The sequence below is a fragment of the Caloenas nicobarica genome, chromosome 1 (assembly GCF_036013445.1).
Source record: "Caloenas nicobarica isolate bCalNic1 chromosome 1, bCalNic1.hap1, whole genome shotgun sequence".
Lineage (NCBI taxonomy): Eukaryota > Metazoa > Chordata > Aves > Columbiformes > Columbidae > Caloenas > Caloenas nicobarica.
Window position 1 is genome coordinate 172,464,036 of NC_088245.1, and position 26,972 is coordinate 172,491,007.

General features: G+C 37.3%; 2 protein-coding genes across 2 annotated transcripts; one reads left to right on the plus strand and one right to left on the minus strand.

Annotated features, from left to right (window-relative positions):
- Positions 1-701: 701 nt before the first annotated feature.
- BORA (BORA aurora kinase A activator) lies at positions 702-18,010 on the minus strand. Its single transcript, XM_065656745.1, has 12 exons — positions 17,855-18,010; positions 16,774-16,880; positions 12,888-12,933; positions 11,221-11,302; positions 10,337-10,402; positions 9,456-9,512; positions 7,916-8,133; positions 6,276-6,429; positions 4,685-5,268; positions 4,135-4,266; positions 2,439-2,616; positions 702-745 (listed from the first exon to the last, which is right to left on the minus strand). The coding sequence occupies exons 1-12, from the start codon at positions 18,008-18,010 to the stop codon at positions 702-704; spliced, it is 1,824 nt and encodes a 607-aa protein (XP_065512817.1).
- Positions 18,011-19,191: 1,181 nt separating this feature from the next.
- On the plus strand, positions 19,192-26,639 carry MZT1 (mitotic spindle organizing protein 1). Its single transcript, XM_065651157.1, has 3 exons — positions 19,192-19,272; positions 22,636-22,781; positions 24,276-26,639. The coding sequence occupies exons 1-3, from the start codon at positions 19,224-19,226 to the stop codon at positions 24,297-24,299; spliced, it is 219 nt and encodes a 72-aa protein (XP_065507229.1). The 5' UTR covers positions 19,192-19,223; the 3' UTR covers positions 24,300-26,639.
- Positions 26,640-26,972: the final 333 nt, after the last annotated feature.

Below are 26,972 nucleotides of genomic sequence, written 5' to 3' on the forward strand. Positions count from 1 at the left end.
CCACTACTCTAAAAGGCCTATTCAGAAACATTAAAAATAAAAACGTAGCTTCAAGAAGGATGTGCAGAGTACTGGATCTATAACTGGTACTGCACTTTTAATTCAGCATCAAATAATAGAGTAACTGGAACCATTTTTTAACTTGCCAGGCTCCCTGCCTGATCTTGCTCTGTTCCCCCCGGCTACCCCACCCAAACAATACAGACTACACCTGTTACAGGCAGCACTCAGACAAAAGATGCTGCAAATTATAACAAAGAAAATAATACAATCTAGGTAAGAAAGAGATGTCTTTATTCTGTTTCACTACTCAATTTACATTTATGCACATTAAAGGACTCTCGTTAAAACTACTGAAATTAATTTAATGTAAACAATGACCGTTTTGTGCAATGTGTGCCAACCAATGCATTAAGTACAACTAGAGAAATAGAATGGTCAAATGACTCCCACAATAATTTGCAAAATAGGTTTCCTCTGCAAAGCAATTATACAAACATAATAAAAAATATGCACGTTTTCATAAAATAAATAATTTCCTTAAATGGAAGACTATAAAAAACAGGACAGAAAATACCACCAATTTCTTTGGGGGTGGGATCCGTAATTTTCATGTTCACCCATTTCTGCCGTTACTTTTCCCTTGCCTATAAGAAAATACTTATACAGGATGCAATTAAATGTTTTAGTGATTTTTTTTTTTATTTGTGAATACTCTGAAAGCCTCTGATCATTGAATATATCATTATAAAGAATCAAAATATATTAATTAAAAAATTAAAACCAAATCTTAATTATACATATGCTGAATATTGCAGAAACGGACCACAGTTTGGACAACTCTGTTTATCAACGTGCCCTTTACATTAACATTAGTACTATTTTTAGTTATCACACTTGCAAAAATTAATCTTTGAACAGTCCAGAAATCTGAAATTCACCCTCTCAATTGATTATTGTTAAACAGAATTACCATGAGAATCAGAAAAGATGCACGGTCATAACTTTTAAATCTCAGACAACTTGGGTCTTGCTTTTGAGCTACAAACCTTATCAACTAAAGCTAAGACAATTTTGAATGCCCTATTCAATAAATTCATTTTCCAGAAGTCTAAATTCATTCTCTAACAAAATTCATCCCCTAGAAGTTACCAATTCAGTGCATTTCCAGCTTTTAGTAGGGCACCGTTTAGAGATCATGAAATAGGTAATTGAGGATGTTAGGTTCAATTACTGTCAATCAGACATGTAACAGAAACTGATTAAATTGTTATGGAAGTAAAAATACTATATGTCATGTTTCCTCATTAGAAATCTAAAGGGTTTTTTTTAGTATTCTTATTATTTTTGCAATGTGAAAACTAAACCCAATAGTACATCTTTCTTAAGTACATGGTAAAGCTAACTGACTGATAAGTGGTTTTAAGAGTAAGAACTGCTTGTTTAGGGGGAAGAGATTCTGTTTTCCTATTAAGAGGTTTCTGTCAAACCAAGGAAAAAAACTGATCAAAGAATTGCTAAAAGGCTTCTTCTGACACATGGGTTATTACTTAGAGAATGAAATTTGTTTTTTCAATTGTGGAAAAGTCTATCATTTCCATAAATGGAATGGAGCTTTCATTCAGCTGTTCACAAGGGTAACTTAATTAAAAGGACTAACCTGGTATTAAAATCAAAGCACTCAATTTTAACAGTTTGCAGTCTACTATAAATCATACACGTATTCCAGGGACACATTTCTGGAACCCTGTATTTTTCTTCTTTTCTCGTGAAAGTCACAGCTGAATTTCATCACTCTCACTTCAGACTGATACTGACAGACACTCACCCCAATCCTCCTTCCCCAGCCCTGTTCTCATCACATCCCCAGCAGTTCTTTTCTGGTCTTTGTTGGTACCAGTGCTAATAATTCCTGAAGCAGCATGATAAATCTGATCAGGGAAAAGCAATCCAAATCAAAACTAATGCTCCTTTCCTTTCTTTCCCTCCGCAAAGAAAAATTTCCCTCATGCCTTTAGGAGTTGTGTGTTAAAATGTAGGTGTGTTTGCAGTTAATTAGCTCCTATGCAAGTTACCCTAGGTTTGCTCAGTCTTCCTAAAATATTCCTCTTGAAGTTATATCCAAACTTGGAAAACAAGTCTCCTCGTGGAATCTGCCCTCATCACAGAAGGAACAGAATTCTGAAAAAACACTATGGTTTCTTTGCACCAAGATTAGCTGCCTTAATTTTCAAAATAATCACTTAAGGATACCAATAAATTTGTTAAGACGACCTGAAAACCCCACATTATTTAAAAACTCCCTTCATATGTAGCAGACAATTTATTACATTTGCATTAAAAAAAATCAAAATGGTATGTATAATCCAGGTAACTGAGGTCATATATGTAAACATTTATTAGACAACACAGCTGAAGTTGTCCAGACAACTACATACCATTTTTGTGAAATCCCTGAACTTGATTTTCATTTTTATGTTTCCAGGCAGAAATGTTGCAAGTTGCATTTTGACCAAATGCTGTGCTATGTGTTTTTGCTTTTTGGAAACAGGATTGCTTCTCCGGAGATTTTGCTCTCAGCAACTGATTGTCCTTATGGTTTAAAACAGAACACTCCTAGGCAAATAAGGAAAAGTTAATTTTAAAACCATTTTCACAAAATTTCCCAAAAAGAAACAAGACCCAAACTTACTATCTGAACATTTCAAGTTACAATTAGGACCTTAGCCTCTCATCTCTCCCCTTCTGAAATGAAAAAGAAATACAATGTTTTCCCTGCACAGATCTTGGAGATGTGCTGTCAGCAAGAACATATTTTCAGAGCACACATGCCCTGAATGAGCCAGAGTGGATTCTTTCTGCGAGTTATGTCCATGCTTTTTTCTTTCCATTTTCTGTCGGTTCTCCGTTGTGAGAGCTGCATGAAGTACTTCATGCCTCCACACTTAAATCATAATCCAAAATGCAAAATTTGGCTTAGTTGGGATCTAGCAATCGAAAGACGAGCAGTGGGAGGAAATAGCTGCATGACATTGGTGAATCTCTAGGGCAGGTTTGATATTAGACAATTGACTCTGACAAAAACATTCACATGTATAATCCATATCCAACAGGGCGACTGGGGCAAGACCTCAGAGTAGATGGGTATTTCTAGACGTTTAAGACAAAATATCCATCTATTCCTCTGTAGGGGCACAGTTATACTAATCTCAAATGAGCAGAGTTCGAACTTTGATGTCAACGGTCTGTAAGACACCACCAGCCTGCTCTTCACCTTGGCAGAGAGGCAGCTGTTAGCATGTCAGATATGGAAGCGAAGTCAGGGCTGAACGGGCTTCAGACGTTTTGTAATCTGGTACTAGTTACTTGTCAGTAACCTCTCCCCTTCAAAGACTGTCAACAACACCAAGTAGTAGACTAGATAAACTACTACATTTATAAGATGGTAAGACCATAATTACTAAGTGAGATGAGATGATTTTTGCTCTCTCCTCCAGATAATCTAGGCTTTTTTCCTATTCTCTGGAAGAAGCACAACTCACAAGATTAAGAGCTTGAGAGCCTTGCTAGATACGTATTGTCTTCTGCAGTTGTTTTCTTTTTATGATGGGTGATCAAAGGGCTTGTAATCAAAAGACTGTACTCAAGCAGAAAGTTCAGCACCAAATCAGCATGCCAGGTATGGTCTAAGAAACTTGAGGCTAGTTTATGAAAAGAAGTGGTGGTCAATTTTTCCCCAAAAATATGCTTCTCTACAAGCACACATTTAAAAACTTAGCAACAAAAAAGAATAATAAAAAAAAAGAGCAAGAACAACAGAAACAAAAATAAAAGACAGACTACATCAGGAGCCATGAGCAGCCTCAGAACCTTTCACGCAAATATTTCAGTTTCCTCTGGAACTCCCTTTGCCTTTGTCATGGAACACATTGCTTTTGTTGCCAGCTTACAAATTTGTCCTACATTCATTCTTTGTTTTCAACACAATACTTGAAATGATGCTACGTAACATGCTCTCTATTATCACCTGACAGTCTCTCCCCTCGCTCAGGCTCCCTGAAACTGAATAAAATAGGGCACGGATGCTTTAGATGGGAAGCCTATCATCAATTTGCATCACAATTTAACTCCTACCTTTGTTCTAAGAAGCTGAGATTTATTCTGGAACACGTTGGTATTTGCATCATTTTCTCGGCAACTGTTTTCAGCCCCCACAGTATCCATAATGCTGCTTCCACAAGTCTGTGTATTATAACCACTGTCCACCTGAAATCAAGAAGCGGGGCTTTATAAATGTACCGCAATTTATCACAAGTCAACTCCTTAGATGCTCATACCTGATAGGACTTGCATTTGATTAACAGAACTTAATCCAACAAACCAGCTATCATCAGTCAATAACAAAAGCAAATTGTAAACTGGTCCCTCAGAATTAGTTTGGATTAAGTTAAATGTGTTATTGTACATAGTAACAAAAAAATCATTTATAATTGCTATGCTGACTCCACTGAAAGAGGAAAAAGGGGATAAGGGGGAAGGAATAAAAATCACAATACAACTTGCACGCTCCGTTCAGTAAAAAAAAAAAACACACAGGCAATTCCTTCCAGAATGGTATACATATTAAAAGTTCATATGTCGAGCTCAGTTTTACAGAGAAGCAAAAAAAGATTTTTATTTTTACCTGAATACTACTGTTGTCACAAGGAATTACGCTGCTCTCTGCAAGGGGTGACATGCATATGCGGGAGTTTTCAATACTGAAGGTAATCCCCGTCATAAAGCTGGTCATTGGTGCATTGCTATTGCCAATTGTTTCTTTTATCCAAGTGTTTTCCTCTGACACTTCAGCTGCATCGGCCATATCTACAGTGTTATTTTCCTTTGAGCCTTCCATGTCCTGAAATGACGACAACCTTTGACGACAAGCTTCCGAGTGATCTGATGCAATAGACACAGTTGCTACAACGAGGTGTGTACCATGTGCAAACGCATCGCTTTCTTGCTGACGTAAGTTTATTCCATTCTCTTCTGCTGGAGAAGCATTTTCCTTGTCTTCCTCATCCTCACCACAGTTTTCAACTGCAATTGGTATTCTAATGACAGAAGTCTGATACTGGGCAGTTCCTCTACATGCTCCGAGTCTCATAGGAGAACAATTTTTAATAGGAGAACAACCATCTATATAAGGACTTCTTGTACTTGGAGGTGTCATTCTATTAGAGGATGACGGAATATCTGGAGAACAAAATGTAAGTTTTCTTTGGTCTGCCCACAGAAGGAACAAACAAACAAACAAACAAAAAGAACAAAGTTATTCTATCAGATACCAGATGGAGTTAAAGTTATCATCCTCAAAACCTTACAGTCCTTCAAATAATCATAGCCAGCTACATGGTATTTCACTGAGCATGGCCTCCCAACTCCAAAGGGGAGTTCAAACTGCATGTAAACGATCACGGTAAAGGCAAGCTTTTATCACGTTTTTACCACAAATTTGTTTCCTATGACACAATTTGTTTTATCCAGAGGCCTTGCATTTTCAAATGGCAATACCACACACTGTTCACAGGAAAAATGCGTGACAGCTGGTTCTGCAGCTTTCTTCGGAAAAATTATTACACTTATTCTATAGGCATTCAAAAAAATCTAGGGTAGCAACAAAATGTTGAAGAAAATCAAACTTATGCAATCTCCATATATAACAATGCTGAAACACCACAAGGCTCATCAGAGCAGAGTCGTGTATAAATGTGGTGTTACGTCCTGCCAGGCAATGGATGAAACATGAAATACTGACATTTTCTAGAGCAAGAAGGACACAAGATCTTCATGATTTCTTCACTATTCTGTTTTCTTTCAAATAATCTTGATGATCACATGATTTGAAAACTCAAGCTAAACAGCCTTTGTCCAATTAAAATGCTTCAGTTTAAGCTAAACCAGAATTGTAGTCTGACTTAGTTCAGGCATAGGGCTTTAAAGCCCCTTCCTCACACTAGATTAATCCTTTAATTTTTTTTCATTCCCATTAGGTTTCAATTCCTCTTCTAAAACATTTTCCCTAGTTGATTTTTCACAAGCAGATACAGTTCACTGTTTCACATCATTAAGATATTTCACTGCTAAATAGTAAGCGTGTCATATAGGAGGAGACTGCTGGTCTGCCAAGCGCAGGAACTTGTCTCCGAACAAAAAGAAGTTCCAGTACAAATGCATCAGTTTTTATAATTGAAATATATAAATCAAGAAAGAGTAATACAATTAAACCATACCTGACAGTGGTGTCTTTCTTATGTGAAAAGCAATCGGTGAAAATGTAGGAGAACCATTGTGTGCAGGAGACCCCTCTGGAAACGTGGGACTGGTTATACTTCCCAGACTGTAAGTCCTTGTGCCTCCCCGAATAGGACTTGAGGAAAACTGACCCTTCAGTAAAAAAACCCACAAACAAACAAAAAACCACAAACACAACATATTTTCATAACAAACTTTGACTAATATGTATATATAAAAAGCATTCTAATTAAAAAAAAAGCTTAATATGGCAGCACTGAGAAAAATTAATCCTGTACAACTGCACAATAATCATCTGTCATTAGTTCCGCTTAAATACACCAGTTGCAACTCTTCACTTGGACTTTATGCCTCCACACAGGAAAAGAGCAATGGACTCACACTGTCACATAATACCAACTAAGACTATAATATCCATTATATTTAAGAACTATGAAAGGCCTAAACAGAGAATTAATGCTATCTGTGTGTGAAGTCAAGTATTTAATCTCAGTTTCTTATTCTTAACAATGCAGATGAAAGCCAGCCACTATTTATATTTTAATTGAATCTGTATTATCTGAATTATTTAACTTACCAGCAGACAAAATACTTTTCTTTAAGAAAAAAAAAAAATAGTGGTTGTAATCTTGCTTAAGAGTATGGTACAAAAGGAAAAGTCACTTCAGGCATTGTAATTATGTTGTAGGAATTCTCTACTAAGTTACCATAGCGAGGACTGTTTTTTTTTTTTAAAGCCACACTCTTGCTGGGATACCTTTTTTCCATGCACCATATCACTTAAACCAGTTCAGCTGTGCTATGTCCACCTGGGAATAAGATTCATCTTGCTTCATTTAAAAAACAGACATTATGTTCTGTATTCTAATAAATGTCTATTTACCTGAAATCTCTAGCTAAAGAAAAAATAAAAAGAAAAACAAAAAAATCCAAACAGTCCCCCCCCCAAAAAGAAAAAAACCAAACACCACAAACATTTTTAACACTGCATTCAAAGATCCACAAGTCGTTTCTGCCACCATGAGTTCATGAGCTATAAGGGAAATAATTATATCAACTGTTCACATCAAGTAGTATTTTAGATAGCAATTCATGGATTTAAACAGGCCTGTTTTTTATTGTATGCACGTTTTATGAAAAAATGGTTTGAATACGCTTTCAGCAAGTCTTGCATATGTATCAATTCCTACTTCCTTCTCATAACATAAAATTAAAGCATAATTCCTTCTATACCAGGCCTGTCAAACTCATTTTTACTGGGGGCCACATCAGCCTGGCGGTTGCCTTCAAAAGGCCAAACGTCATTTTAAGACTGTATAAATGTAACTACTCCTCACCACCTGGTCTATACGAAAGAATAGCACCATAACATCACAATTTGATATAATAAAAAGTCAGTAACCTTTCTAGACTTCTTTTTTTCTCCTGAATTTGGAATTTGAACAAAAATCCCCACCTTTGGTCTAATACCTACTCTCTCATAAAGCAGTTGTAGCTTATTAAAAACATGATTGTCCATCTTGTGGGGTCTTAGAAGACAGAATCGGTACAGCCTGCTTTAAGAACTCTCGTGCCAGCTAATTCACATCCCATCCAGCCCCCAAAACAGGGTACTCACTGAACTAGATGTTTCCAGAGGACTTCTGCACCGGACTGGAGATATATCAATTGAACAAAGCACTCCAAGTGGTTGACTACCGCATGGACTCCGCAAAGAAGGGGACAAACACTCGGACACACTTCCATTTTCTTCTAAAAACAGCTTTCTTCTGAGTGATGAAGAGCTCAGATTTTCCTGAGACTGATCTGCAAATTCATCAGTTCTAAAATATTCACCTAGAAATGGGGAGAAGTTGTTTCCAATAAGAATGCGAGAAACAAAAATATCTCCCACTACAGAGACATATGTAACTAAATTGAAACACTTAATCCAATTTACCAATACAGCAAGTAATTAATCTAATTTAGGCACCTATCCCAAAGGATCACTTGTTATCATTACAAAAAAATTGATTCTGTCTACTAAGGTTCCACTTCTGCCTATCATCTTTTAACACCCAAATCTGCATTTAAAAAAAAATTAGATATTGTTTAGCATCTGCTTACTGGCCTTCTCCCAAAATTGTATTATTCTTCACATTTGAGTTGTGAAAAAGGGGTTGTTATACTACCCAAGCAAAACTAGACCCTTTTTCAGGTCTCCCATATGCTTTGATGGTCATCGTGATACATCTAAAGGCAAACCACATTCAACTTGAAGAAAGTCAAAGCAGTTAGGAGTTTAGAGCAGCAAAGCATACAGATGTTAACAAAGACCCATTAAAATACACTGACCTCGCAGATTTAGTCTCTTGCTCTGTTCTAACTGGCTATTTCTTGTCCAGGGAATCATTCATGAATTCACAAGCTTTGCATTGTTGGAAGCATTTGTTAAGATGAAACATGAAAACAATACATGTGGTTTTGTTTCACTGGTTTAATTTTGATGATCCACAATCAGGGTTGTGAACTTCAATACCGGGATAGGAGCAGGCAGCCAAAAACCTGAGCTGGCTATACCCACTATTCCCGTATTTGAACTGTTAAGAACAGGCCTTTCCACCCCGCTTGCCTGAGAAACTGGCAACAACTGCTTGATAAAGCAGTTATAATCAGACAGCCCATTTGGACTCTTGTCTCCCACTCAGCAGTCATGGCTTTTTTTGCTACTACGCAACTTCTAGTCACCCCCATGGCTTCAGTTAAATTGAAGGCTCAGAATCAGAGCATAGCTTTGCTTTGTTCAATGCAAGGTTGGGCTCTGAGCCTCATGACCAGCAATCTGTAAGTCTAACAGCTCCGCTAAGCTAAATAACTGCTTTATTTGGGGGAGTCAGAGGGTGTCTTCCGCTGACTACCTTCTGTGCATTCAGAATTGTGAATCAATTTCCAATTGTCCTCCATATCCCTCCTCTTATCTTTACATCTACACTCAAATCGTATCACTTAAATCAGATGTTTCATGCAAGATGCAGTAACTGTATTTAGAACACGTACTTAAAACTTTCATTCATAGATTAGGTTTTCAATATTTCATAAGACAAAAAAACAGCTAACAATGCAAACACAAGTTTTCTATTCAGACATTCATAATTAAATGTATATATTACAAGACATACCTAGTATTTTCTCTAAATTAAAATCCACTGGCAAAGACAGTACTGTCTGACAAGCAGCTGCAATTAATAAAACCAACAAAATTAGCTTGCAGTGACCTTTTACTAAAACTGTAGAAACAAAAATTTACTTTCAAATTGCATTGCAATTGAGCTATTTAAGTTACAGTTGAAATAACGAAAAGTGTTAATTAAAGCTAAGATTCTGGCTTGGAAATACTATAGGCAGCACACTTGGGCCTAGAGATTAAAACAAAACAAAACGAAAACAAAAACCAACCAACCAAAAAGCAACACAAACAAAACAAAAAACCCACCACAACAAATCACCACAAACCAAAGAATGTAACATAAAAGCCTCCTGAGAGGCATTCTTAAATAAAGGGAGAGGTCTCTGAAGAAAGGAAGGATTAAAAAAGAAATGGAAGAAAGATCATCAAAATACTCTGGGGAAAAACACTACCACTATTTATCTAAAATAAAACAGTTTAAAAGATGTCTTAAAACTTCTACTATTTATTTGGCAGAAAAAACAATCAAGATTCTATAACATGACTCAACACATTAAAAGTTTCTTGAAACTGTAATTTACCCATAAAGCTGAGGCTTATATTAACTTTTTAATCCAGAAAAAGTGCACACATTGAGTTGGAAAAAAAACCACTCTACAGTCTACAGAGGACTTCTGTTTTTACCTCTGAAAATAATATGAAAGAGGATAATAGAATTAAATTACTAGGAGAAATGGATATTAAAAATCAGTGGTACCATATAAAAGTATTTCTACAGGAATATCAACAAAAAATTTTTCCCTTTTGAAATTAAAAAATGCGTTACTTTGCTTCAGAGAAAGCCTGTAATTTCAGACATCGCCTGTTACCCACCATTGCTCTTTCCAGGCTGCAAAGCTAGCTGTCTTCCAATTGGAGAAATAGTATTTAGATCTATGGCTGTAAAACAGATAGAACATTAATTCGAGCATGCGTTGCACATAGAATTTTAAAATCTAGCAGTAAGAATATTTAATGCAACTAAACAAAATTTTTGCATCAAAGTTTGGAAGAGATTAGAAAGGAGTACTGAAGAAAGGTTACCATTATAGCTCATTAAGAGAATTTCAGCACCACTATTCCCGTATTTGAACTGTTAAGGACAGGCTTTTCTACCCCACTTGCCTGAGAAACTGGCAACAACTGCTTGATAAAGTGGTTATAATCAGACAGTTCATTTGGACTCGTGTCCCGCTCAGCAGTCATGGCTTTTTTTGCCACTACACAACTTCTAGTCACCCCCGTGACTAGAAAAAGCTTACTGAAGGAGCATCAACTTTGCCCAAATCTTTGTCTCCTGCAGCCTCCTCTACATTACACAGACTTAAAACAAACCCAGTTCATGCTTAGCCAAACAGGCTGCATTCAAGTAAAGCACATTTCCAGAAGATCATGAAGTCTGGACTTGCAGACAAAGGAATCCACCACTCCACCCTTTTCACACAGCTACAGAACAAATCAGACCATTTTCTTTCACCACTGACTCACTTTGCCAGGTCTAGGATTGTGACTTATATTCTTTGTCCAAGAAGTGATAATTTTACAATTGACAATTAAAAAACATGCTTTCCAGAGCTGATAAAGTTTCATAAAGCATTTTAACAGTTTAGCCTCTTCTAAATCTTGCAAAAATTCCCAAACATTTATTCAAGAATATTTTACTTGATAATTTCTCCAAAAGCTAGATAATTTTGGGCAGACACACAAAAGCAACTTACATTTAGTTGAGTTAAGCAGAGAAACTTGCTTGCCTTGATGCTCAGTCCAAGGAGAAGGAACTATGAGTCTTTTTGTGAAAAACTAGAGTAAAATAGAAAGAAACCATCTAAGCATTTTTAAAAATTGGAGACTCTCAACTTAAATTTAGATTAGTACCCTGAACAAGAAAAATTGAAGTCATACCTTTTGCTACTCACAGATCAATATTTTAAGAATTTTAACTCTTCCTTCCCCCAAACCTATAGTCATCCCTTATACCCAAAACACATTTCATTATTTCAGGCCCAGAGAGGTTAAAGAAAAACAATTTGATTTGAAGATCACCCCATGTTCTTTATGACACATACCACCTCAGAACTTTCAATTCTAAAGAGTGAAAATTGTACACAAGTTTCATTTAACACTAAGTACTCATTTAAAAAATGGAATTGTCTCTACCATACTCTTGCACAGTAGTTTAAAGTAACTCTCTTCAATTTTAGTTTGTTAAATTTGTGTATTTTAAGAACTGAGCTGTTTCACAGAAATGCTGAACAGACACTGCAGTAACAGTAAAAGAAGTGGACAACCAAGGCTTTTTGCAATATTATTAGTGTATTTGGATAAATCAGTTAGTGGTGAAACACATAACGAGTACGGGCTCTTCAGTCTTTTTCTCTGAACCAGAAACTATATCTGCTATCACAGCTGCACTCGAGAACACCCTGATACTGAGAAGATGAACACTATTACATAGCTTCAAGAAGTACACGGCAAATCCTGTTCTCACAATAAAAGCAAGACTCAAAGCAAATGAAAAAAAACTCAGCCTGAAACACCCAACTATTATAGGAATAATTTTTATCAGAGACATGGTTTCAAGCTGTTCCGCTGCATAATCCATTAGCTTATGCCTCACAAAGAAGAAATATCCTTTTTAATGCAGATTTAGAACAACAGAGTATCTTAGCTGCAGGTCAGCTACATGGAATCATAAAACATATATTTTGTCTATAGAGACAGAAACTGATAACAGCGTGATGCAATATAAAAAGGCCAATAACACTAAGGAAAACTTGCCTATCAGAGCCTTTATTTTATTTTCTTAAATTGAAACTACATTGAAGATTTCTCTAGTGGAGATTTGAAACACTTTACTTTTCCTTCTCTGCTAGATAAATGGATAGTAAAAAATAAAATGAAAAAAAATTGATAGAAATAATTACAAGACAGCAGAAGAAAGTCTTGCCTCCAACTAAGCAGACTTTGGAAGAAGAAGAGAAAAAAAAAAAAAAAAAAAAATCACCCAAGTTCCGCTATATTTTTAAAGAAGCAAGAAAGAAACTAAGCTATCTACCACTAACAGTTACAGTACAACCCCAAATAATCATTATTTTTAACCTTAAATTAACTACTTAAAATAGTTATCTTACAGCTCCGTCCCCACTAGCCAAGCCACACAAAAGAAACAAAATCTGCTGTTTTGACCTATGGGTGTGTGAAAGAAGATGGGAAGAAAAAGACCATGTGGATTCCAACTACAACCGCAAGGGATGAGGACCAAGAATTACTTTATTACAGACCTGTAAAGCATAATAGGCTTCTGGGTTTTGAAATCCTATAATAGATATGGATGTTTTTTGTAGGTATGTAGCTAAAACAAATCAATACTTGAAAGTTTTATTACCTCCTCAATGGCTTTTTGCCTTCTGTCTTCTGTCTCCTTATCAATTCTAAGTAATAAATGAAAAACAGCTCAATTATCAAAGCCATCACATAATTGGAAAAAACCAAAGAGTAAAGTCCGAGCATGTAATCTTTTAATCTTTTACAGATGATTAAGAGAAACATTATAAATGAAATTGCACTAAACCCTAAATCTTATGACGTTTTTACTATCATGTGCAATAATCTCATACTATACATTTAGAAATAAGTGCACTTCTCAGTTACTTCAGTTCCTTTGAAAATGATCTGTTCCATTACAAGCACAGATTTGCGAATCTATTTACTCCTTGTATCAGCAAGCATTTTTATCTGAACAAAAACTCAGTCACAATTGATTTTCAAAAATAATCCATTTAGTTATGTTGAATTTGTCATATGAATAGGTTTTACTATAAAAATTGCCATGAGGTTAGGCTTACGAAGAATCTCACTATGGGATCAAGCAGAATAAAGCACTGAGCTGTAAGGAACAAAAGGGCAACAAAAGATACTCATAAAATGTTTGCATGCTTAAATTCCTGACACAGCCCTCTTTCCCAGCACATGGTTCTCCCTCTCAAACAGCTGGTCTGTCATATTTTCTCCAGTTCAGGATACAATACCGTATTTCAGTTTGAATAAATTAACACATTCCCTTATGCAGCTTTTAACCTAGTTTTTTTAAAAACTATTGTAGTTACTTTAGGCATCTTCAGATGATGTGTGAAACCCCACATTTATACTTCCTTTAAATAACCTTCAATTCTCACTTTGTTACTTCTATGTAGTTCATAAGCTCCAAAAACTTTACAATTAATATTGATCATTATGTTAACCGAATCACATAATACTTTCATGCATTATTAGCATACCTGAATTACCCTTGAATAATTTTAGAAGTCAGTCAGATAACATATAATTAGCTACACAAACACACATAGATGTACCTATACACACAGTAACTTTCCCTCATAGCCCTTTCTTTGATGGTGATCAGACTGAATAGGTGGGAAACACTTGGACATGCCATTTTCAACTTTGTCTGCCTAAATGACAGTTCTATGAAGACACTCGCACAATATTCAGTTATTGCACCAAAAAAAAGCATATAATCATCATATATTCGTAGATAGTGGATCAAGAGTAATAAGCATCTCTTACAAGCCAGATTCCAAAGGAGAACCAGGAGAACTGGCTGCCACTGAAAGTCCTACTTAGTGCAGAAGAGGTTTTTTCTTTAGTGAATAACTCCAGGAAAATAACAAAGTGAAAACATCATACGTATTTAGCAAGAATAAGAACAAGCCAGTGCTGTATGCAGCTTCAAGCAACAGAGCACTTGCAACCATGACACAATATGCAAGACAAAGTACAGATTTTTTTTTTTTTAATACTTAACGTATAATAGCATAGTATCCAATTTAGAAACATTCAATTTCTACCAGTAGAAACAAAAAAAGAGGAAAGTTTATGGATGAGACTATGTTGTGTTAGCAAAATGCAGCTCTGCTCAATTACTGACAGACTTCCCATTTTTCATTAACACAGTCTGCCAGAAAGAAGTTCTAATCATTTTATAAGCAGTGCAATAAACACACAGCACATAGATGGTGCCCAGTTTATGGAAAGAGTAACACTGTGCAAAATTAAGTCTACACGTGATACACACTTAGACTTTGCAAAGTGCTCATGAGCTTTTACACAATGCTGCTACCCAAAGTGTTTTCGCTACATCATGGATAATTAACAGTTTGAAATATTTATATACCAAATTTCTTATGTTTATTGGTCTTTGCAACTAATTGAGAAAATTACTTGTTAACAAGCATTATTAAAATGGAGTATATGTGTAACATTCTACATGGGCTTCAAAAACTCAATTCACTTATCAGGAACTTTTAACGATAAGAGCTGTATTTATGACACTTTAGTTTCTATAAAGCAGTATTTTAAAATGTAAATTAAAATCAGTTGCCATACAAAATCTTATACACATGCACATATATTTATATGCATTTAATCATGTATAGTTTGCAGCCACCAAAAGTAACCACCTTAGTCTGTACTACACTGAAACATCCAAGCATGGAGACAGCAAACCTACACACAGAAAAACTATCCTCTTTCTAGTCATAGCAAATGATTTAAAAAAAAAAATCACAGTGGGTATGAAACAGTGGGAGATTGAAAGGACCCCCTAAGAAAACTCACATTTATATCTGTAGATCATGCCAGTGATCATCATTGGAATGGTTACTGAAGTCATTTAAATTAAAGCTAGTTTGTGTCTGTCCTCATAGGCTTCCAGAAACAATGTAATCAAGTCCCTAAAACACAGGGCTTGAAGCTTTATAACACATCAAAAACATTAGAGCCTGAAACCTGCTGAGTGCTAGAGGAAGGCCAGGAAACAAGACGATGTTAAGAAAAATATTATCAACAGTAAGACACGGCAATTCACAGATACAGCTGAGAACTGGTTTTTTTTTTTTTTTTTACAACTCTGCTGTAGCAAGAAATTAATATTCCTTCTTATACTTCTTCCTGTTCAAAAAGAGATGCAGGTACAGTCAGACAGTAAGAACGAGAGGTCTAATTCACAATATTGGGAGGCCTCTTGCCCAACCAGCCCTTTATCCATGTTTCATTTCACTAACAGGACTTGACAGCTCTATAGGCATAAACAGGATGGAGGACTGTTTTGTTATTCTATTGTTGTGGTGCTTCATGCCACGAGGTACAATTCTTTGTGCAAGTTCACATCTGAGAAGTGTATGAGAGTGTTTACAAGATTCACCACTTGTGGCCTTCCCTCAACCACCTTCACCTGGCATGTTGTTCTGTACTCTAAGACTGTCCGTCCCTCAAGGTGAGTTGTGAATACCAAGTCTGTTCTACTTATGTTTTCCCCGTGGAAGTTATTTTCAGAGAAAGGAAAAAGATCATGATCCCAAAAATTATTTTAAGTAACTAGCAATCTCCTTCTCCTCAAAGACAGCAAGCTTACTGGTGTTCCCTCCTTCCCATTAAGTCCAATCTATACCTTTCAAAACAAGTACTGGCTTCCAGAGTGGTTGTGGTTGGAAGGAACCTCTGGAGATCATCTAGTCCAATCCACCTGCTAAAGCAGGTTCACCCAGCGCAGATCACACAGGAATGTGTCCAGGCGGGTTTTGAATGTCTCCAGAGAAGGAGACTCCACAACCTCTCTGGGCAGTCTGTTTCCAGGGCTCTGGCACCCTTAAAGCAAAGAAGTTTTTCCTCACATTCCGATGGAACCTCCTGTGGTTCAGTCTGTGCCCATTGCCCCTCATCCCATTGTTGGGCACCACTGGAAAGAGTCTGGTCCCATCCTCTTGACACCCACCCTTGAGATATTTATAAACACTGATGAGATCCCCTCTCAGCCTTCTCCAGGCTGAACAGACCCAGCTCTCTCAGTCTCTCCAGATAAGATGCTTCCTAGGCAGCTTTCCCAGCTCTACCCTTCTGCAGGAGTCCTAAAGACCAAAGAAGCTTACACTTCATAGGTCTCAGTATGGAACACACCAGGAAGATTGTGTTGCAACAAGGAGCAGGAGAGGCGGCTTGGTAACAATCATTGGCAAGCCATTTTCTTGCTTCCACTGACTGCTTTTATCTGGCTGTCTTCTACACTGCAATCCGTGGATCGGCAGTTCTTAACATTAACCAAGAGCGACTCAGCCTCACAAAAGTACTGTACCCACATCAAGGACACATAAAAAGTTACATTAAAAGATTTTAATAGGAAATCTTTAATGCTGTGTTGAGATGTCAATAAAGCAAAAGAAGAGTGTTCTAGTATTCAAGCTAAGTTAACTGCATAAAAACAGATGGTAAGTTACCTGGCGTGACTCAAATACATTGCTTGGCGTCGAACATCTTCCGAGTCAATTTCCACAGGATTTATTAGAGCCAGCTGATCAATAGACCATCTAAATTTTCCTGGTGTCTAAAAAAAAGAAATGGACATCTTAATGCTTGCTAGTCTAAAAAGATAAAAATGAAACCACAGGATAAATCTCAGCGGAACAATCATAACTTCCATATAGTTTCTGTCAAAAACAATGAAAAGAGTTTAAGTGATCTACTTAAAAAAAGAGTCAGTCAATCAGGCTTCTTTTTCCTGATAGCAGTATTACAAAGATTTACAAGATTATTATAAAGTGGGAGCTAATATTTACAAACTCAGGTGTCAATTTCTTCTCAGTTTCTAAGGACAGATCTACTAAAGATATAGAACTTTGGACAAAATATAGTTGCTTCTACATTTCCATAATCAAAATTATGGCTCCATGAAAACCCCATGTCTGTATCTAACCCAAGTTATCAAAATAATAGAGCAGCCTTCCTTTCACCTCACATTTCCAAGAAGACTTAGGAGTTGCCAGCCCATACGCATCACCCAAAGTCTCACCCCTAATGCCATGTACAGTTCCCAACAAAACCCAATTCAGAAATAAAGCAGCTTCACCCCTTTATTTAACACTCAATTACAGAATACTGTTCAAATATCTATTTGAAAAATAGAAGTACAATTAAGTTCTATTTGCATCCAGCCTGCTTAGCATGTAAGTATGAACTGGTTTTGTTCCACTTTAAGTAGGACACGATGACCACATAAAACAACTGCCCTTTATCTACTTTTGACTGTTTTTGGCACTTAGAGGGTATATGCTAATATACTGATGCACCTAATACCTAAAGAAAAAAAGTAAATAAAAAAACAACCAGGAAGGTAAGAAGACTAAGTGACAACATCAGCATTGAAAGCGGCATACTCCTGCAATCAGAACATCAAAGGCCACCAAAATTATTTGGCTTAGTATATACATTAAAGTATGCTAAATAAAATACACTTTTTAATGCAATTCAAAACATTAACACTACATCTGTATAGTTACACAACTGAAGACTAGATCTTACAGATGAGGACTTTGTTGATTTAAAGACTGAAGGACTGGAGACAATCTGCTCCTGAAGAGTATAATAATCACTGGGACTTTCAAAAGGATTCAAGAATGTGACTCGTCCTGGAGTTTCTGGTGTTATCTGCATTTTAGCTTCTTTTGTATCACCCATAACACTGAGCTATACCTAGAAAAGAGAGAAGGAGAGGAAACACACGGGGGGAAAAAAGGAAATTATAATTTTGACTTTTTAGGGTCACCTTGAAGCTTTTGGGAGGAGTTGACAAATCATTCTTAAGGAGCCAGAAACATTTAAAAGACTAAGAAAAACCAAGTTAGTTTTGGCTTGGACCTACTGACATGTGAAGCTAACAAACAGAACCTATGAAGAGGAGATAAGGAAGGCCACTGAAAAGGCAATTAAAAAATAAAAAAAAAAAAAAGAAACAAAACACAACAAACAAGAACAAAAAAAACTACCAGAAAAAACAAAACGGCGATGAAGCCGAATTCGATCCTGGAGGACAGCTCGCATCCCCAACGTGAGGGCTCAGAAATGCAGCGGTGTTACCGGACGGTGGGCACCAATGGGACGATCGCCCCGGGTGCCCCCAGCCCCGCGTTACCCACAAGCTCAGCAGCAGGGCCCGAGGGAACCGCAGGGCAGGGCCGGGCCGGGCAGCCCTTCCGCACCGGGCAGCCGTAGAAGGTTCTGGTCGGAGGCCGCTGACCCCGGGGGCGGGAGGCGGCCGTGCCGGCCGCTGGGTAACAACGGCCTCGGCCCAGTCCCGCTTTGCTCGGGCGCTAAAATCGCACTCCCCCGCCTCCATAAGCCAAATCCACTCCAGGAGGCGCCACCGCTCCTTCCCGCAACGGATGCGGGGAGAGGGGCCGGCGGGGCGGCTGTTCCCGCCTCGGGCTGTGCCCCGGCGGCTGCCTCGCCGAAGACAGCGAAGGGGCCGGGAGCTCCGGGGAGATACCCCCGCTCAGCCCCCTCGCACAGGCCCGTGTCACCGAGCCACTCGCCCCGCGCAGCAGGTACCTGCCGCCGCCACCGGGACGCCGCTGCGCCCGCTCACACGCAGATCACAACTCCCGCCTCCGCCGCGCCGGGCGGCTCTTTAACTAACCACGCCCTCTCCCGGGCTCTGCCCAATCACGACGCGCAGTCTCCACCGCCAGGCCAATGGAAGGAGCGGCCGGTCTCGAACGCGCCAATCGCCGGGGGAGCCGCTACACAAATTCGAAAGAAATCCCGCCCTCCGCCTGCTTGCTGTTGGGGATTTGAACGATGTTGGTCCGAGGGAGGGAACAGGGGAAACGGCGGAGGGGGCTCGTTCCGGTTCCGGTTCCGGGTGGGAGGTGAGGGGCGGTGCCGGGTCGCCATGGCGAGCAACGCCGCCAGCCTCAACGCGGTGCGGGAGACCATGGACGGTGCGTGACAGAGGCGGTGTTCGGGGCGGGGGGACTCCCAGGGGAGGCTTAATTAGCCCAGGCGCCTGTGCTGTGAAAGGGGTTACGGTTTGCAATTGCTGGAGGGTTTAGTGCGTTGCGATTTCTTGTTACTTAGTGTTGCACGTAATGTCTGAAACGCTTCAAATTAAGCGTGTGGTCTTGGGGCCTCCTGTGACCTCCGTTGGTTGGTTGTTATAATTACCTGTAAAGCATTTGATTCAGAATAACTTTTTTTTAATATTTATAAATATATACCTATCAATATATATCTATCTACCTTTGCTATTATTTGTCATTGTTCGAAATGGTTAACGCCAGTTAATATTGTTTTACCTGGCTCTGTGCGTCTGGGATTTAAACTGGAGGTGAATGAAGCGCAATGGGAGGGAGAGGAAGGATCAGCCCTGCGGTCCTGTAAGTGGCAGCGCCGGAACTGATCTTAACCCAGATATCTTGTACCTGAACTGATCTTAACCCCCGTATCTTGTTCTGGTGGACTGCTGATGTTGGAAAACCAAAGTAAAAAAAAAAAAAAAAAAAACAGTGAAAAAGTTTTGAGTGGCAGTTGGTGTTACAAAATTAGAGTAGTTTCTGATAGCAAAAAAATGCAGCTATTTTGGAATAGGCGGCGTGAGAGAAGTGGCGTTGGGAAGAGTTGAAATATTTTGGAGATTTATAAGCCGTAAGAAATGTGAGCAGGGTGAATAAAGATCAGGAGTTGACTTTCTCTTCCAGCCTGACTGTGAGGAATCAAAGCTGGCATGTTCAGGGGATGTTTCTGAGTAATGTGCAGTGTAAAACTCTGGAGATCCACGGAATGGCTACAACAGAAGCTCATATGGATTTTAGGCAGAGTGGAAAGTTGCCTGAGGGTTGTTAATTATGAGGACTTTCTCTGGAAATGCCCTAATGAGGGACTAGGGATGAGGGAGAGTGTCCAGGGGGGTATTGCTTTGCGTTTGTTATTTTGTCACAATCTTCTGTTGTATTATAGTTATGGCTACTGTCACACAAGGATTCTTTAGCAAAGACTTTCTTGAGTTGAACTGGTGTAAAAATTAGTGTTTTCAGCTGCCAATCTACCCACTGTGACCTGCTGCTGGAGGTAAGGCAGAATTAGCAGGATTGTTATGGCTGCTCAGATGCTTCAAGAGAATAAGACTGTTCTGTGCAGATGGAGAGAGATTTGTTAGGGAAGGACAGTGATTCTACATTCTTGTAACTGTACTTGACAGCTACCCTCTCTCCACTTCTGCAAGAATGTTTTAGATGGGAAGGATGATATGCAGGTTTAAAGATGAAGGCTTTTGAGAAGTGCTATAGATTAACTGACTTCAGATATAGGAGCCCAGGCCTCCTGTGTAACTGTGTGTATTTTATTTAGGATAGACTTTCATAATTTAATCTCTTTCTGAGGTCAGGTGTTTTTAGAATAAAACAATTTTCCATTAGCTTAAAAATACACTTTAAAGACTTACTTAAAGAGACTCTTAGAAATAATAAAATTTTGTTGTTGGTTTTGTTTTTGTTTTTGATTTGTTTGTTTTTTCTGTTCAAAATAACATTAATATTTTCAAATTTCCATTATAAGAATATTAACTTAAAGTGCTTTGGTGAAGTAACTGACCATGTAAAGCACTGTGATAGCTGTATCCATGTAATTAGATTTTTCTTGATGAGGGTCCATCAGTATGAGTAGAAAAAATATTTGTAGGATAATTTTTTTTAGACCTTTTCAGATAGAACATGAAACCTGTGTTGCATCTTAACTTACTGTGTTAGAAGTAGGCACCAATTGGAAGTTAGTGGGTTGGTATTAAAAATGTGGTTTATATTTTTAGTAGTTTGGAAAAGTAAAATGCTTAATCTGGAATGTCAGATATTAATATTTAGCAGCTGTCCTGGGCAGAATTGTTGTTAAGAGCTCAGATTTTTTGTGGAGAAACTGTGGCACCTCTCTGCCAAAGATGCTGCCTCAACACCTAAAGATATTTTCTATTATAAACTAATGACCACATGCTGACATAGGAAACTGGAATTTATCTTTAGTTAGAGTTATTGTTCTACCTTTGAATATGTCACTTGCTTAGGAATTTTTATTATTAAATGGTTAATAAAGTAAGAATTGTTTATTTCTGGGAAGCTGTAAGTCTGTCTTAGTTCTGTAGCTTTTCATGTTCACTGGCATTTTATTGCAAGTGCATCAATTTGTTGTTGCTTTATCTGGCTGCTGCTGCTGCTTTCGTGCAGACAGGGTGGGCGATTGGAAAGGCTTTTGCTTTCAAGCCAGTGGGACCAGAAAGCCTTGTCGTGGAGAAGGAAGCTTCTCTTGTGGCTCGTAGCCACCGCTTTGGTCTGACAAACTGCTTCAGTATCTTAAACTGTGCGTGTTCTTAATGTCTCGGCCTGGGTAAGTGTGACTCTGAGAGTATGGCTTTGGTAAACCAAAGTAGAATATTTTCATAGCTGTCAAGTGGACAGTTGTCACTTGCCATACTGGTTTTACATGGTAAGAAAGATCATCTACTTCACTTTCTTCTAATTTGGGGGAGGTTTGATTACAGAAAGAGTGTGAAGAACATCTGTTCAAAATCAACCTGTATTTCTAGAGGCTTAGCCTCAGGATGGAGATCACTGTAGTAACCAGAAATAAAATCTCAGTGCATTGTTCTGTTACATATATAACAAACTGTTTAAAAGAATCAAAGAAGAGGGGCCTCCCAGGGGTGGTTTGGAAGGGGAGAGAGAGGGATCTTGGTTTCTGCACAAAGCTTAATGGAATCTCCTTTTCCAAAAGGTTTCATACTGACACGTGGCACTGCTCTTGATTCAGGTCACGTAAAAAATCGCATGGTATTGTTTATCCTCAAACCAGTGTTAATGTCAGACCTGAAGCCAGGTATAGTTATGGGACAAAGGGGCTAGAAAACTCCTGAAATTCTCTGTAAAAGCTTTAAGAGTGTGCTTGTAGTTTGTTATAGTACAACTTTGTTGGTATCTGGAGTTCAAAAGCATGGATTATTCTTATAGCCAACCTTTTGCATAATTGGCAAGCCTGTTAATTATCGAATTCTTCACTTATTTTTTTATATTTCAAACCCCATTATCCAGTATTAAGTCTGTTGACCCAGAAAAGCATGGTGTTTTTGTTAGAAGTTGTGACTTCTGGTTATGCTGGAAAGCTGAACGTGAATGCTGTTGTTGAGGTTCAGACTGCAAGAGCTTTCCACAACTGCCATGTTCACAGACGCTGCTGTAGCAATTAAATGTTGATGAATATCATTTTCGATCATTGAAATTTCATAGTCTGTAGGGACTAAAGTGCAGTTTTTTCTGTTGCAGTTCTGTTTGAAATTTCAAGAATATTAAACACCGGCTTGGATATGGAGACATTGTCTATTTGTGTGCGGCTTTGTGAACAAGGGATAAATCCAGAAGCATTATCATCTGTTATTAAAGAACTACGTAAGGCTACAGAAGCTCTAAAGGTAATGCTTTTGCTTAAAATGCTTATAAATTTGTTTTTAAGAGTCAGATGTATGTTCAACTTGCTATACTTCAGTTTGTAAATTGTACTTTAAGATATGACTCATTTTGAAATCAAGGAAATTGATGTTACATAGAAAAGACAATGAATACAACTGAATGGAGCATGAAACAAGAAATGGTATGAATAAAATATTTTCAGAAATAATTAAATTAACTCTTTCGAAGGAAAAACAAACAAAATCACAACACCAATTTATTCTGGGCATTTGGAGGCACGATTTGCCCCCTTATCTGCATCATACCACAAATAAATTGCTACTTTCTACTTTAAACTATATCACCTTATTTCTACAACCTCAGGCCTAATAGTATGCAGCAGTACTTCTAAACAGGTACATGCAGCTTGCTAATGTAATCTTCACATATTGCTTTTACCACATTAACCTGTGCTTTGAATCTCTCCAAAGACAAACATGAGAGGATTTCATGGTGTGTGTGTGTATATATAAAGCTTTTAATACTTTAGCATTTACCTGTTTAACTAGTAGAGTCTACCTAAAACATCATCATTTATCTTCCACTGTATCTTATATTTGTTTATTTCTGGGGTGGTGGAGGAGAAACCTCTATCTAGCCTGCCTGTCTGTGTTCTGGAAGACTGATTTTTTTTTTTTTTTTTTTTTTTTTTTTTTTTTAAGAATCAGAATGCAACTTACAGATTTTTGACTAGATGGATGCTAATCATGGCTATTTTTCACCAGTTTTTTTTTTTTTTGCTTAATTTTTAGCTTAACATTTTTCTGTACTCATGCATATTTTATATTTGTGTACATGCTTAAATGCGTGTGTACATTTATGATTAACAAGTAATTGAGGGCTGTTTTACTTCTTCATTTGCTTTTACTGCTTTATCATTCCTGTTGCTATCCTTTGCCTGTTTGTCCCATAACTGGCTTAAAATCTACCAATGTCAATCTGCAACAATTGTACTTTGTTTGTTGCGTGGGTTGAGTTATTCAGTAATAAAAATACTTACTGTTGACCATGATCAAATAATTGGCAGTTGTGATTAGTGTCATTCTTTTAAGTTTTGTATCGATAATTTATTTGTATGAGTGGGAATAAAACATACTGTAAATTGTATAAAGAAGTAAACTCAAAAGGAAAAATAATTTGTGCATTTGAGCACTTCTTAAAAGCATTAGGGTAAAATGTGCAGTATACAAGCTGCTCAGATATAGGATATACAGTTTAATACAAGCAGACATTAATGGTTATGTTAATTAAGGCTAATGGCAGTTGACAGTATTATTTAAAAAAAAATAGAAGTATTTATTAGAGAACAACACTACATATCTTATTTTCCTAAGTAGTTTATTTTTAGACTTAAGTTCTCTAGGTATATTAATAAAATAGTTACAAGGAAAGATTAAATTTAATCTACATGGTGTCTACTTCTGGTGACTTGCAGTAAATATCTTTTCTGTTTCTAGGCCGCTGAAAATATGACAGGCTGACATAGGAGGAGATTTCTGCATGACAAGAATGCCAAATTAAAACTAACAGAGGCTTTGAAGATTTCACTTTTCCTCAACAGTGGCAATGAGTGTGTGTGCAAAGGTTTCAGAATATTTCTGTAAACTTCTTGAAAAGGATGATGTATAGAATAGCTTTGAAAGGTTTTTTAATAAGTTCACCAATAATTTCATTACTTGGTATTTTTGTGAACTATTTGTGAATATAGTGCAATTGTTCTTTGGCATCCAGTATTTTTTAAACCATGTCAGATACTGCACTCTTGCTGAACTTACTAGTGTGTAGCACCAAATATTGAGCATAACTTGTTAATGCATCCTTTAGAACTGCTGGTATATCCTGGTTTTTATCTCTTGCTTTGAAAAACTACATGTACCATTTTAGTTTTGCTTTGTGGACCAGATAGGAATGAAGCCCATCCTTACTTTATTTTAATTACAGTGAGGATAGTGACTTAAGTCTCAATCTGAAAGTAAGAAATAAAGCACTTTTGATAATGTAGGGAATGACTTGTCCTTTTGATTCAAATTGCTAGAATAAGTGTTTTTTAACTTGGGTAACGAAAGAGCTTCAGTTATCCATGTAGAAATGTATGTAAATTTGTATTTTAGATTATATGGGATATTTTATGGAGTTCAAATGTTACATTTGTTCTGACTACTAGACCTAAAAGTATTAAGACTATATTGTTACTTCCTAGTCAAAGCATATATGAGAAGCATCAGATTTGGTTGATGGGAATCAATGAGTCTTAAAAAGCCATTTGCTACAGGAATGTCTGCTCATTCAGCACTAGGAATCTTCACTGATGCCAAAACAAGTGTTCATACAGTAAATTGTTTATCATGTTACTTTCCAGTAAATATCCTTGCATCCAGGAATTTTACTTCAGAAAAAAAAAGGTTTGAGTATTCTTCATCTGCTTGCTGTTTAAGCTTTTTCTTTCTTTTTTTTTAGCCTGGCTACAAGGTGTAGAGTTAATGGGACCTAAAGTAGCTTCCAGGGTTAGTAGGGTGGAGCACACTTGTAAATGAACCTGGAATTTTAGTTAAGCCAAACTTTGTCTATGTAAAGAAAAAAAAAGTTCTTTCTACTGTAAGAGTTTACATCATGTGCACTCTAGGTCATAGCTCTACAAAAAGTCATCAAGGAGGCTAAATACTTCATATTGCTGGCAGGGAGAGTAGAAAAATATTTATATTGCACTGAATCACTTACCATTATTTCCCGTTAGCCTGGCCAAAAAGTCATTCCAGGAGGATGCTGTGAACTTCTGGATAACCAAGCGAGGGGACACTTAAGTGCTATGTTTGCTCACTCATATGAACATTTAAAATCCCTTGTAAATTGGTGTTGTAAATTCAGATTTATAACCTTTAAATACAATGTAATGTTTTCAAAAAACATTAAGGTATCCCTCGTATGAAACATATATTTCTACTCTCAACAATGAAATTTATCCTAGGAAATCTGAAAAGTCAGTAAAACATCAAGAAAACATCAGGTCAGATCAACGCAAATTAGGAGTTAGCTCTTCTACTTATCTACACTCAGTGCTATATGTCAAAAATGAAAAAGGACTGGGAAGCATTCTTGCCGTTTTCAGGAGCCACATCTGAGTTGTCACTTATGAAACTTAATATCTGAAAATTTTGTGTAAACTGTAGCAAATGTGCCCAAAATAATTATGAAATCCTATTAAAGTGCATGTTTCTGCTGGTGCTTTTTCTTTTCCTCCATTACCAGATCTTTGGACAATACAGGAATTCTGATGACTTCCCTTGAACATCACTCTCTTGATTACTTTGTATTTATGTATTTCCAGGGGGTTTTCTAACTTATTAGTTTGATTTCAGTTTTGGTTCTGTGTCTTTGAAATGCTTAAAAGCAGCTTGCAAACGCAGTATGAGAATAATTTAGATGTATATCTTGATCTGTCCATTAAGTTGCACCCAGCATTTTACCATCAATAAACTTACTGTTTTTATGCACTTGGACATTTGCTGGCAGACCATTTGTCATGCAGAATTATTGAAGCAGGACATGTTTTTGATGTTCAGAAACCTAATTTGCTGGGTATAAAGCAAAAAAATGCATAGTTATTTTTATTACATGGAACTAAATAGTAACATTGGTTATATTTAATAGTTCATATTTACCAAATGAAATGCAAATCTTATAAGGTTGACCATTTAGCATATTTGGGCTGAAAGCAGGAAGAGATATTTCTTAAAACTGGCAGATCTGTGGTTACCTAGAAAGTCTATGTACTTTTCCTCAGCACACTTGTCAAAGTTTCTTTCAAAATAATGGGCAGAACAAACGTGCTTAGGAATTGGTACAACAGGACTCCTTATTGCATTTGATTTGGGGTACCATCTAGAACAAATACAAGAAAACTTATTTTTTTTCTTTCTCCTGGTAAAAAAGGAAGAAGATCCCTCTAGTAGGAAGTTTGATACTGGACATGTTTCTGTGCTGTAAAATGAAAGTCTGTCACTTTATTTACATCCCCACTCTGAACGTGAGCGCTCAGACTTGACATTGATGGCTGAGGAGCCTTGGCTGCGTTCGTAACACACACCACCTTCTACCGCATTTACTTGTGAGAAGCCAAGCACATAGCACGTGCTTTTCCTCCATGCTCTTTACTT